The sequence below is a fragment of the Stenella coeruleoalba genome (genome assembly GCF_951394435.1).
Source record: "Stenella coeruleoalba genome assembly, chromosome: 12".
In the NCBI taxonomy this organism is placed as follows: Eukaryota; Metazoa; Chordata; class Mammalia; order Artiodactyla; family Delphinidae; genus Stenella; species Stenella coeruleoalba.
In genome coordinates this window covers 59,688,552-59,701,989 of record NC_137158.1, presented here as the reverse complement: position 1 = coordinate 59,701,989, position 13,438 = coordinate 59,688,552, and the positions used below count along the sequence as shown (strand labels likewise).

At 39.1% G+C, this 13,438-nt stretch overlaps 1 protein-coding gene across 2 annotated transcripts in view; it reads right to left on the bottom strand.

Annotated features, from left to right (window-relative positions):
- The window catches only part of ENPP3 (ectonucleotide pyrophosphatase/phosphodiesterase 3), a gene marked incomplete at its 5' end in the record, with an annotated part of 64,332 nt that extends 51,094 nt beyond the window's left edge, over positions 1–13,238 (bottom strand). The window contains 5 exons of one of the 2 annotated variants that reach the window (XM_079939945.1): positions 220–280; positions 3,463–3,588; positions 5,385–5,507; positions 9,487–9,562; positions 13,146–13,238. In XM_079939945.1, the coding sequence (XP_079796071.1) occupies positions 220–280; positions 3,463–3,588; positions 5,385–5,507; positions 9,487–9,562; positions 13,146–13,223 (464 nt within the window). The remainder of the gene's footprint in view (positions 1–219; positions 281–3,462; positions 3,589–5,384; positions 5,508–9,486; positions 9,563–13,145) is intronic. The other variant, XM_079939944.1, reaches the window with a different exon arrangement.
- Positions 13,239–13,438: the final 200 nt, after the last annotated feature.

Here is a 13,438-nt window from a genome sequence, read left to right as displayed (position 1 = left end):
CGTTGTAAAATATGAATATAATAACTTAAGGTAAAAATGCTTTTTAAACAATAAAGCAAACCAAAGTATGTTATGAGTTGGAAGCCACAAGGAATCTAATCTTTTGTTAACTGTTTTGTTCTAAGATGTAAAGAGTGGGAGAAATTCCACCCTGCCTCTCAGCTACATTCCTGCGTGCCATCTGTTAAAGGAGAATAAACATGTCCGTTTCCTTCTCACCCTTCTGGGCACTGGGGCTGCTGGGCTGTGCCACACTCTTCTTCAACCCATGAGGTATCTCCTGAAAAGCATAAGATCAAAATCTTTAGATAAGAAAAGAGAAACCAATGTTCAACGGACATGCTCTTTCCAAACGACTTAATTCATGTTACTGCAATGACAAAATTCTTCTAGAACATGTTAAATGCTACTTCACATGTTGGCAAGGTCAGTGCCTCTAGCGATTTGCACAGATTAGTAATCTACACTAACTGAATACCAGGAAACCCATCTTTACCAAGAAAATAAAGGGAATTCCTTTAACTGGAAAGGGACAATTTCTTTTTTCTTTTTTAAATAATGTTTTTTCCCTCAAGGACAGTGTTTTCCCAACTGCTAGGAAAAATGAGTTTAATAAATATAGGTATACAATCTAAAGAAAAATGAAAGCATAAAAAAAAAGAGAAATAGCCAATGAGAATAATTTTTTTTTTTTTTTTTTTTTTTTTTTTGCGGTATGCGGGCCTCTCACTGTTGTGGCTTCTCCCGTTGCAGAGCACAGGCTCCGGACACGCAGGCTCAGTGGCCATGGCTCACGGGCCCAGCTGCTCCGCGGCATGTGGGATCTTCCCGGACCGGGGCACGAACCCGTGTCCCCTGCATCGGCAGGCGGACTCTCAACCACTGCGCCACCAGGGAAGCCCCAATGAGAATAATTGATATTAACATCAAATGGGGAAAATCAAACAAACAAATTTTTAAGATTGTAAATAAAAAATTACACTCCATGTAACTAAAAAATTACACTCCATCACTCCATGGATGTTTCTGTTTATAAAACATTCCCACTAGTTAATGAAGTAGAAATGATAGAATATGAATGTCATCATTTGCAACCCCTAATGGATCTAGGCAATGATCATCAATGGCTAACATGACCAAAAAAGAGACAAGCAGACAAGATGTTCCTCTTGATGGAAGTAACACCACTACCTGTGAAGGGTACATGGTAAACAGGTGGATAGATAGATAGATAGATAGATAGATAGATAGATAGATAGATAGAAAGAAAGAAAGATAAACACCTGAATCTGAACAGTCCTCTAGTTCTAACTACCAATTTGCAGGAAAAATAGGGGATGACAAACTGTTTAAGTCACAGAGGATGCAATCTGCAAAACCCAGACTGGAAAATTCTACAGGACTAGTGACTCCATTTATCCAACATGTAAATTGCATGGGGTGGAAAAAGGAAGGGAGAACCCACTTTTAAAGGACTTGAAATATATCAGCCAGTTGCAATGTATGGAATCTGTTTGGATCCTACTTCAAACAAATATTTTTTTAATATTATAAAACAAAAAAATCTGAACACAGATTGGACATTTGTTAACAATAAATAATTATTGAAGACATTTTTAGATATATTGATGGTATTCTAATTTTGTTAAATCTTCAACTTTTTTAGATACAGACTGAAAATATTTATAGATGAATGACATTAACCTTGGGATTTGCTTTGTAGTAATCTAAAATGTTCAAAGAGAGGTTGGAGGTATTTTATTAAGAAAAAAACCCCAAAGCTTGAAAATAAGCAAAAGGAGGACTGATCATTAAACTTCATTTTAATGTCATGCTGGGAATTATTCAAAAAGCCCACCTATGGATTATCTAGTTACCTAGGAGTATATATCTTTATCTAGCTTATTCTTTACCACTTATTCATTTTACAACTTAGTAAGGGTAGGAGTTAATTGGTAGAAAACTAATAGCAGTGTAACTGATTCTTATCTGATAGCAGATAAATTGTCCTGTAGCAAAGCAAATCATTTGTGTCCCACCACAAGTTACATCTTTAGTGATTTTATTCCAACATTCTCTCAGTTCTAATCTCTTCGATCCTCTGAGCCAGCTTAACATTCATACTGTATTGGTATGAGACAAGACTGGTCATGAGTTGATCACTACTGAAGCAAGGTGATTGACATATGGTTAAACACACTATTCTTTCCATATGTTAGAAATTCATCATATTTCTTTTGAAAATTCTGAACTTAAAATATAAAAGTTAGGGCTTCCCTGGTGGCGCAGTGGTTGAGAGTCCGCCTGCCGATGCAGGGGACATGGGTTCGTGCCCCGGTCTGGGAAGACCCCACATGCCGCAGAGCGGCTGGGCCCGTGAGCCATGGCCGCTGAGCCTGCGCGTCCGGAGCCTGTGCTCCGCAACGGGAGAGGCCACGACAGTGAGAGGCCCGCATACCGCAAAAAAAAAAAAAAAAAAGAGTTATAAAATTAGGGCAGAAGGCAGGAGACCACAAAGCTCAGAGGCACTGTGCTCAATGAACTTATTAGAGAAATAAGCAAACTGCAAACTACACTTGCCTTTGTGAATTTAGGGGGATTTTTAATGACACGATATTCACTATTAAATATCAATTATTATTTAAAAACAGACTTACCATTTCAGGCTTTTACTTTCCTTTCTGGTTGCCCCTTTTAGTGGATTTTCAGTTATATTTTGCATAAAAACTGATTCATCTATTAGTGTAAAGCCTATTTTTTACTGAGGGACTATACTTAATAATGTTTCTACTATAACATTTTCCTCTTATTTAAAAAAAATCAAAATTCACCTTAATCTCTTTTTTTGTCTAAAAATATTACACATGTAAGTTAGTTAGCTCTACTGGGTGTGGTGTTAGGAAAAAGGGGTTGATAGCTTGAAGCAATCTTGTTGCTATGTGTATATGACGTTTTTCCTAAGTCTCATCAGATGTGCAGAGGGATTGGTGATTTTTTTAAAAATCTACATCACTTATAAAGTGGCAAAGCAGGTGAAATCAGGCATTGAATAACCTGGATTCTAACCTTGGCTCTCTGCATTACCTCCCTGCCAGTCCGAAATCAGTCATTTAACTAACTGCTATTCAGGCCAGAGAATCTCTTCTGTGATGTTTTAACTTTAGGATCTGCCGTCCAGTGTCTCAAACCACAAGAATGTCTAGCATAGTCATTGGACTGAAAAAGACCTTGCTTTACAGAACATGTGGAATGTTAACTTTTCTCTTCTCTTCTATAATATCTTTGCTCTGAGCTCCCTTCCTCTATCGTGCACAAAACCCATTTCTTCCCACAGTAAACACATTGGGTCTTTTCTTCCACGTAGCGTGGCTAAAAATTCTTGGACTTGATTTAATGTCTGCAGCCTAGGCCAGCTCTAGGGTCACTGAACTCACGCAGGCAAATGGGTCAACACCTGCTTACCTTGGCAAACACTCTTATAGTCAGCACAGCAGTCTTTCTTCTGTAAACAGTCATCTGAACAAGAGCAAAGGCTGGATTCCAGTCTGGTCTCCCCACAACGAAATTTATTGCACGTCCATATTCGAGCTGGAAAATTACACAATTCGGTTTTGAGCATACAACTTAATTTAAGCATCCAATAACAAAAATACAAATTCCATGCATTTCTTCTTGTATTATCCTATGGTCAAATTCTTGGTTTATCCTCATTCATAAATGAAAATTCATAATACGAATAAGGGGCAATCCACCACTTTTCTTCGTTTGGCATGGGTGGCAGAGAGAAATGTAGCTTTATAAGCTGCAGCTCTGGTCTACCTATCAGGTAGACCTCTGAGTCTGGAGAAACTCTGAACACCTGTCCTATTCCCACCCAAGGGTAGGAACTTCCAATGGTAAAGAACTACTAACCTTGAGTGACTGTTGCCACCTAAGAGCAGCCTGCCCAGCCTTATCTAAGGACAGACAACAAGGAAGTGGCAGTGACAACAGAAGTAACAGGAACATGGTCAGGTCTGTAAGAATGTAGGCAGGCAGGGTACCTCCAAGCTGAGAGTGAAAGAAAGGTAGATCAGCTCCCCACCATGCCTCTGATATTTGCCCAGGCTAGGCACTTAATGTGAGATCAGTTTCAATAAATCCCAGTGCTAACAACAGCAAGAGGCTGGACTGAGGCTGCTTCCTAGGGCCACCTGCAGGAAACAGTGACTAGAATCAACATCAGCCCCTGTGCTCAGACAAATGCATTGGCTAGGTGACAGCTGTGTGTTTCAGTCATGCACAGAATTCTTCATTCTCAATTATATACTATGTACTTAGAAAGAAAAGAGTTCTGGAGATGAATTAAAAGGAGTACAGATCTTATCCATACTAGGCTATACCCTCCTTCTTGCCCTTTTCAGAGAGCATAATTTAAGGAGCTGTACTGTCCTAATCTTCTCTCCTCGAACCACTAGACACCTCCCCCCACCACCTCCTTGATTTCTTAGAAAATTAAATATTGCAAACTGTCTCTTCTGCCTCAAGAACAGTGTTTCTCAAGTTGTGTTCTGTGGACCGCTGGCATCAGAATCGCTAAGAATCACCAGCTTTCCAGTGGAGTCTTATGCATCCTGAAATTTGAGAACCACTAAAAATGAGACTAAATAAGATGAAAAGCCATGAGAAAACTCCCTTGAAACTTGTGTAATTTGACAACATTTCATCTACTGGAGACTGTTATTCCTCAACCTCAACTAAATAAAGTGTGGGTTCTATCTTTAGTACTGAAAGGGGGGTCAGGATTATACTAGATCCTGAATACAAGGTGTAATGGGCTGAATTGTGTCCCTCCCCTAAAATGTTGAAGTCTTAACTTCAACATGACTGTGAATGGGCCCTTATTTAGAAAAGGATTTTGCAGATAACCAAGTTAAAATCAGGTCATTAGAGTGGACCCCAATCCAGTATGACTGGTATTCTTCTTACAACAAGAGGAAATTCAGACGTGGACACACCCAGAGGGAAGACTGTGAGGACGTGGGGAGAAGGCCATCTGCAGACGAAGGCAGAGCTTTGAGTTACGTCTGCCACAAGTGGAGGAACACGCAAGATGGCTGGAGACCCGCCAAAAGCTAGGAGAGAAGCATGGAACAGATTCTCCCTCACAGCCTCAGAAGGAACCAACCCTGCCAAACCTAGATCTTGGACTTCTAGTTTCCAGAACTGTGAGAAAATGAATTTCTGTTGTTTAAGCCACCCAGTTCGTGGGACTTTGTTATGGCAGCCTGAGCAAACTAATACACAAAGTGAGCATTTGCATTTGCATGCAAATGCTCAGGCAAATGTGCTATCATTAGATAGCACAACCAACATGCTAATAAACTTGCTCTCAGGATTCGTACTTGGTCCCACACAGGTGTCTTCAAAGTCCCAGCAGCAGTCGCCTCGGCCTTTACATTGCACGTCACACCGGCAGCCCTCCAGTCCTCTATGTGAAGCATCAAAGCATTTTTTCCTGCAGCTGCCTGTAGAGTGAAAGAATAAGGAAATCTGTGCTTAGAAGTTATCCGAAGTCTCATAGCTTGAGGGTGCAAGCCCAAGAAGTACCCAGCACAGACTAGGACAGACAATTAGATAATTTTTATTGCACTGTATGACTCATCAGTGCAAAGTGATAAATAATGAGTAATACATAATGAGTGATTTTTCCCCAGGACTCCAGAGAGGTCCCAGACTCAGATACACCAGGGGCCATAAGGAGAGGGTAGGAGGGACAAGCAGAGGCTAAATGTAGTGGAATTGGTTGAAAGTCTGCATATGAAGCAGCAGCTACCCACCCCACCTCCCACTACAGAATAGAAGGCTCAAAATTTGGAAGAAATTGGGAGGAGTTGCTTTCATCACAGAGACAGCAGACATGGAGGATGGCCATAATGAGAAAAAAAGATGAACAAGTCTTACTCTTAAATGTGAACAGATGATTACCAGACCTTTGAGGATAGCATCCACATGAAAAACCAAAACAAACAAGAAAAAAAGAAAAACTTTTGAAGAGGAAATATTGCAAGGAGCAGAAGAGTTAAACACACACACGATAACGCACACACAAACACACAACTGATATTGAGATGCTCAGAAAAGAAATTGCATCCATTAAATAAGAAAGTAAACTATAATTTTAAAAAGGGAAATCACGTTCAGGGTGCTCTTAGAAATAAAAACGTGAGAGCAGTAATGGAAAACTCAGTAGAGGGGTGTGGTAGGCAGAATTATGGTTTTCAAGAAGATTCCATCCCCTAATCCTCGAGACTGTGAATATACTGCCTTACATGGCAGAGGAACTTTGCAGATATAATTAAGGCTACTACTTAGTTGACCTTGAAACAGGGAGGTACTACTGAAAAGTGAAAACAAAGAAAATGGAAATGATATTATTAAAGAAATCATAATAAAATTTCCCAGAGTTGAAGAGTAAACATTATTATGTCAAAGGTGCTCACCAAATTTCACAGCAAAACTCACACCAAGGGATCAATAGGGAAAAAGAGATCTGGAAAGCTCCCAGAGATAGATCAGGAGAAATGTGTACAGGATCACAAGTCAGAATGATATCAAATTTCCTAAAAGCAACTCTGGGAGAGGGCATAGGTCAAATGGCATGTTGGATACACACCAAAGAGCACTATGTATTAAGTAGATAGGTATATAACAATAAGTGCATGCATTGTAATTAGATAGTTACAAAGTCCTGTGAGAAAGTAAGGGGAAAAGTTTATATGCCATTTACATAAAACGTCTTTACATTTTTACATTCACTCCTTTGAAACATTTTCCGCACTTGAACTTCAGGACAAAACAATCACCTGGCTTTCTTCCCACATTCCTGACCCTCCTTCCTAGTCTTCTGTGTTCTCCTCCCTTCATCTTCCAGTCCTTTAAGGTTGGCATACCCTGGTCACATTGCTTTAAAGCCCATGTATGATGCTGGTAACCACCATGTTGCATGTCCAGCCAGAACTTCCCCCAAAAGCCAGTCTTTTATATACAACTACTTTTTGACTTTTCTACTTGGACATCTAGTAGGTATTTCAAATTTAACATATCCAAAACTGAGTTCCTGATTATTCTTCCCAAACCAGCTCCTTCTATAGCCTTCCCCATCTGAATTATGGAAATGCCATATTTTCTGATGTTCATGCTGAAAATCTTGAGGTCATTCTTGACTTCTCTGTTTCTCACTCCATAACCAATCTGTTGATAAAATCTATCTATTACAAAAAAAGATCTCCAGAATCCAAGTACTTTTCATCAGTTACAATGCTACCACCCTGGTCCAAGACATACGGCTTGTCTATATTATTGCAATAATTTTCTAATTGGTCTCTCTATTTCTCCTGGTTTCGCTCTGCCATTTATTCATAACACAGCAGCCTGCGCGATCATGTTGAAAAGCAAACCACAGCATGTCATGTCATTCCTCTGCTCAAAACCTCCAATCACTCCCCATCACACTCAGAATGAAAGCCAAAAGCCGTATTTTGACCTACCAACCCCTCTGTGATCAACTCCTCTTTGGCTGATCTCATTTTATGACTACCCTCCCTCTGGGCCTCTTAGCTCTAGCTCACTGATCTCCTGTTATTCTTTAAATAGAACATATGCCAGATAAGCTCCTGCCTTAGGCCTTTGCACTTGCTATTTTCTCTTGCCTGGAATGTTCTTTTCCAAAATATCCTTGTTTCTTCCTCACTTCCTTTAGCTCTTTACTCAAAAGTCATTACGCACACCCCACCCACCCTGACTCAATATTTCATGTTCCCCTTTTCAGTTTTACTTATTCCTTAGCACTTTCCCTTCATATTATATATATATATATATATATATATATATATTGCTCAATTTTAATTATCTGTCTTCCATGCTAGAATGTAAACCCTTTGAAGGATTTTTGTCTGTTTCCTTTATCACTATATCCCCAGTAATTAGAATAGTGCCTAGCACAGTGTTAGTGCTCAATTGTTGAAGAACAGGTAAAAAGGATGTGCACATAAAATGAGAAATTTGTCACTCAAACTAGAAAAACTTGTTTAAAAACTCACACTAGAAAAAATATATATTGCCTATGAAAAGTAGGCTAATTGGAGCAGAGAATGGTGAAGATGATCAAGGGTTGGGGTTTAGGAAACAGTTGTGGTGGAAGAATGAGGGGGTGACTATGTTAGGATGCTGGCAAAAAGAAGCTGGCGTTAAACACCAATCCCCTGGGTGGGAGGGAGAGGAGAGTGATGCCACACAAGCCCTGATAGACTGAGATGAAAGGAAGAGAATAAGGAACAATGACTAGGGAGCCAGTCAGTAGCTGTACTAACGTAAGGAAAGGAGGGAAAGAACTGGAATAATTGGAGATTTTGCTCAGAGATTACCATATGCCTTTTGCAATTAGTTTATGTGATTTGTGGGATGAAATAACCAAGAAATGATGCCCACCTGTGCACACTAACGTCAGAATAGTACCACCAAAATGACCTGCCAACATTTGCTAGATCTAGGACTGGTACTGCAGCTCAGAAACACAACAGCCAAGTGACCAAGAAAAGAGTAATTTTACAGCCAATGCCCATCTTTTCAGTTCCACTGTGTTCCCATGTTACAGCAGGGGTACTGAGTGTTTGTAAATTACTAAGTGAAAACATAATTGGAAAATTGCCAGTTAACCTCACCAAGAGTCTCCCACTGAAGAAGACTTTCCCCATTGGAGTCAAATTAGAAGTTAATCATATAAAAAAGGAGATAAAAAAGGAGAATAAATTATCTAACACTTGACCTCATACTTTCCCTTAGTAAAAGTGTCAAAACAATACATAGTAAGATTATAGAAAGTGCTTTTTATTGAATCGCTTGCAAATGGTTTATTTACTGTTCATACTAATGCAATATGGCAAAAGGGATGGGAGGTGTTTTGATACTTTAAGCCACAGACCTCCTATTTTTTCTTTGCTTCTTATGAGAAAAAAAATGTGAAGCTTTCATTGTGCACTACATTTCAGGAAAGTGGCACTGCCTAACCAAGAAATGGTGCTATTTCTGGGATGGGGTAACACTAACGTGATATCAAGGTACAAAAGTGGTGGTAGGAAGTCATGGGAGTGAAGCAACTAAGACTTTCGAAGTCAAGTTTATCATAGGATATTAATGATTAGAGTAGGAGCTGGGAGAGAAGGAATCTTTGATTCAGTTACCAAAGTCCTCTATGAAAGTGAGGAAAAGGGGCAAATACTGGAATGATATGAATCTCAAAGAAGCAGGGAGATGAGGTCAAAGAAGAAAGTCCAGAAGCGGCAGTGGAGAGTGCTAACCACAGATGTGGGCTCCTGACAAGTGGGGCATGGGAGAAAGGGGAGCCTAGCCTAGCCTAGAAAGGAGGCGAGTCCAGGTTATATAACAGGGAAGGGGAGGAGAAAGAAGAAAGAAGGAAAGTTTCTGAGAAAATGTTGAGGGGAGTACCTTGCTCTTCATGTTGCCTGAGTCCAGCCACCAGGCCTAACGCAAGTGACACAGCCACCAACAAAGTGAGAAGAACCTATTAACAAAAAAATGTGACATTTACCATTTTGTTAAAATATACAAAGACCCAGACAACTGCCCTCCCTTGGTGATTGTTAAGGGAGCACAGCCTGCTAGCTTTTCGCATTACCAGATCCAACAATGATAAGGGGACAGAATTTTATTTAATGCCTGATTATTTTCAGGCATTAAGTAAGAAAGGTTTGGGAAGAATGTTAAAATACCATTTATTACAGATCTTCAAATTCAAATACGTTAGTCCTAGTTAGTTTAACCCAAAATTGAGTTAAAGTACAAATGAAACCAAGGGGCCATTTACCTTTGCCCATTTTCCTTTCTTAACTAGATACATGTTTGGAGATCATTTATTTAAAAGCATTCCAAAACTGTGAAATCGTTAACTACCTCATTCCCAGGAAGCAGGGTTTTTCTCTCCCACTCTGACCATCAGAGAATAATGAGAATATTTAACATATAAAAATATAATGTCCAGGGCTTCCCTGGTGGCACAGTGGTTGAGAGTCTGCCTGCCGATGCAGGGGACACGGTTTCGTGCCCCGGTCTGGGAAGATCCCACATGCCGCGGAGCAGCTGGGCCCGTGAGCCATGGCCCCTGCGCGTCCGGAGCCTGTGCTCCGCAACGGGAGAGGCCACAACACTGAGAGGTCCGCGTACCGCAAAAATAAATAAATAAATATATATATATATATATATATATATAATGTCCAAATAATTAACTAGCAAATTATCTGCTTTGATCTGCAGTGCAAACAAATGTTTTAGGGGTAACCAGGAAGTCATGGGACCAAAGATTGTGTATGTCATTCATTATCACTACTACTGACAAAGCTCTTCAGTGTAATGGACTTTATACTATTACTGAAGTTAAACTGTGATATAAATTAAAGAGAATTCTTCCCACTGACCTCTTTCCCTATCCATTAAGTCCAATGATAAGCATACTGGATGACAGAGCTTAAATAATATGTATCACCATAAAGAATACAAATGCAACAGGTACACAGATTACTCCAAGTATTTTACAATACAAATAAACTTTGTTATGTTTCTTTTTTAAAAATCGCTTTTATAAAAGAAAAAAAAACATCAAAATTTGCTTAGATAATAAAAACCCTACATAAACTATAGATTTTGTCTGTTTTCCTTCTGAAAAATCATCTGGAAATTAACATATCTAATTTTTACAATAGAAGTGAATTCAGTGATTGGGAAAATATGGTTAAAATACTGTGAAAACAATTTTTACATGAAGACTCAAAATTAGCCCAAGGGTCAGTGACCTTCCAGCAGGTATTCATTCAGTGGAGAGGATGGAGAGGGCAAAGTAAACATAAACAGTTATTAAATAACATCATTAGCACTTTTTCCCTTATTATGATGCTCAAGAGCCACAGCTGACTAAGGCTACTAACGCTACAAAGCAACAAAGCACTGGGAAACTCTCCTATGGTAAACCTCATGTGTCATAGATTTACATTTCGGCTATATCTCAGTTTACATCTTATTTTTGGTCCTTTGGCCATTCAAACTTGCTGGAACAATAGACAACACCTAGCTGTCCTTAGGATGCTTTAAAACTTTTTAATGTTAAATCTTCATGTCTATTTCTTAGTGATTTTGTACTTGTTCCATATATTTATGACTTGCTCTCGCATTATTCTGTAATCTCCTCAAGGATAAAAAGGTTCATTTTCAATGTTGTATAATCATTGACTCTAAGTATGTAATTCTGAATAAGCTTCTTGATATTAAGGTGCAAATATATCTTAAACTATCTTATGCTATCTACAAAATGGAGAGGGGAGTGCTTTGGGCTCCAGAAATCACTGAGAAACCAACATTTGGCTTTAGCTTGGCTGAAAAAAGAATGCTAGAAACACAATAGGTACATTAAAAAATTTTAAATAAAACTTGTACTAAAATTTAGAAACAATAGGGTAACTTTGAAGCTATGATTTTAAACTATTGAGCTTCTGTTTACGTGTACTAACAACCCACTAAAAGGATACAACGAAGGGAAATAAACGATGAACAGACTTTGCTCCCGAGGAGTTGATAATTCCCTGAATTAATAAGGTAGGATAAATATAGTAAATGGCATAAGAGCTAAAAGAGAATGCCAAAGTTCCCAGAACAATAAATAAACAGAATATCTTGAGAGTTTCCTTTGTTATAGTCACTGAGCTCAATGCATATACACACTGTTTCATTTACTCCTCCAAACAATGCTTGCGTGACAGAGAGAATGGCAATGACATTAAGAAAAGTAGGGAATTGGGCTTCCCTGGTGGCGCAGTGTTTGAGAGTCCGCCTGCCCAGACAGGGGACACGGGTTCTTGCCCCGGTCCGGGAAGATCCCACATGCCGCGGAGCAGCTGGGCCCGTGAGCCATGGCCGCTGAGCCTGCGCGTCCGGAGCCCGTGCTCCTCAACGGGAGAGGCCACAACAGTGAGAGGCCCGCATACCGCAAAAAAAAAAAGAAAGAAAGAAAAAAGAAGAAGAGTAGGGAATTTAAGAGAAAACTGCAGCAGTATAGGTGTGAGAAAACTATGCAAATGGTTTTAGCTACAAGGAAGGTGCTGGATTGATGAGCCAGCAAGCAGGCACTTGGAATGGTGTGGTAGACACTCAGCAACAGGTCAGAACTAGTGGCCGACTTGGAATTCTTGGTGGAGAATATGCTCTTAAAACCATTAAAGAAGGTGAGATTTCCTAAAGAAAGGATCTTTAGATAGGGTTTGGTGAAATGCATAATGAGAAGAAAGATAAATCAGCCAATAAAGCAGGTAAGGAGAAAAGTGATAAAAATGGGAATGTCAATGCCATCATGAAAGCAAGGGGAGAGAAGAATTCAAAATGAGAAACTGCTCCACAATATCTGTGTATTATTGTTAGGAGACTCAGCAGGAGAAGGATAGGGGAGAAGGGCTGACTTTTGAGGAGGTGACTTGAGTACAGTAAAAGCAAAGCTAGAGAACAAAAAATGGTTGGGTGGTGAGAAAATTGAGACAATGGCTAGAGCTGAAAGTTTGATGGTAAAAGGAAAAGAGAATGTAATAAAGTCAAGGAAAGTTTTTTGTTTTTGTTTTGTTATTGTTGTTGTTGTTTTAGGACAGGGAAGATCTTACCATGTAAGGGAACAAGAAAGAGAAAATAGGAAAAAGAGACCACCTCTAGGAGTGAAGTAAAATAGGATAAAATCAAGAGTCCAACAAAGAATAGAAGACACAGTGATTTTAATTCCTCACTCTCTTGTCTTAAAATATTCATGCAAAATAAATTAAAAATGGTGACTTGGGAGATAAATATAATTATAATCATGGTAAAATCAGTGCTGCTAAATGTTCTGCCACAGATCCCAACCTTTTAGATTGATCAAATATTAATTTGTTGTTACTCAAATTTCTTATTTGCAAAATGTGATTCACTTTGCTTTAGAGTTGTCATAAGGGATAAAACTGAACACAATTACTTAAAACTTTACATTCAAATAGCAACACAAACAAATACAATCGGGGAGTCATACCCCTACCATTAGTCACAAAGCTACAGAAACGAAAATGTTAAAATGTACTTACAATACAAATTATTTTGTACTTCTTAACAGTGTTTCTCATAACAGGTTCTTCCGTTGATAAACCCAGAGTAGAATCCATTGTTCTGTTAGCTGTATAAACCTGTTCTACCAGAAAATGGTAGAACTCCTTCGTTTTTCTAGTCTGGCAAAGAGAAACTGTATGAATTACGGGGCTGTAACTGACTTTTAAATGTTTGGGAAGAGCACAGCTCTTTAGTGATTGGGCAATCAAGAGAGAGGAAAAAATAACAGTGTCGAGAGATAAAAGTTCATTTCTAGTACGTTGTAGACAAC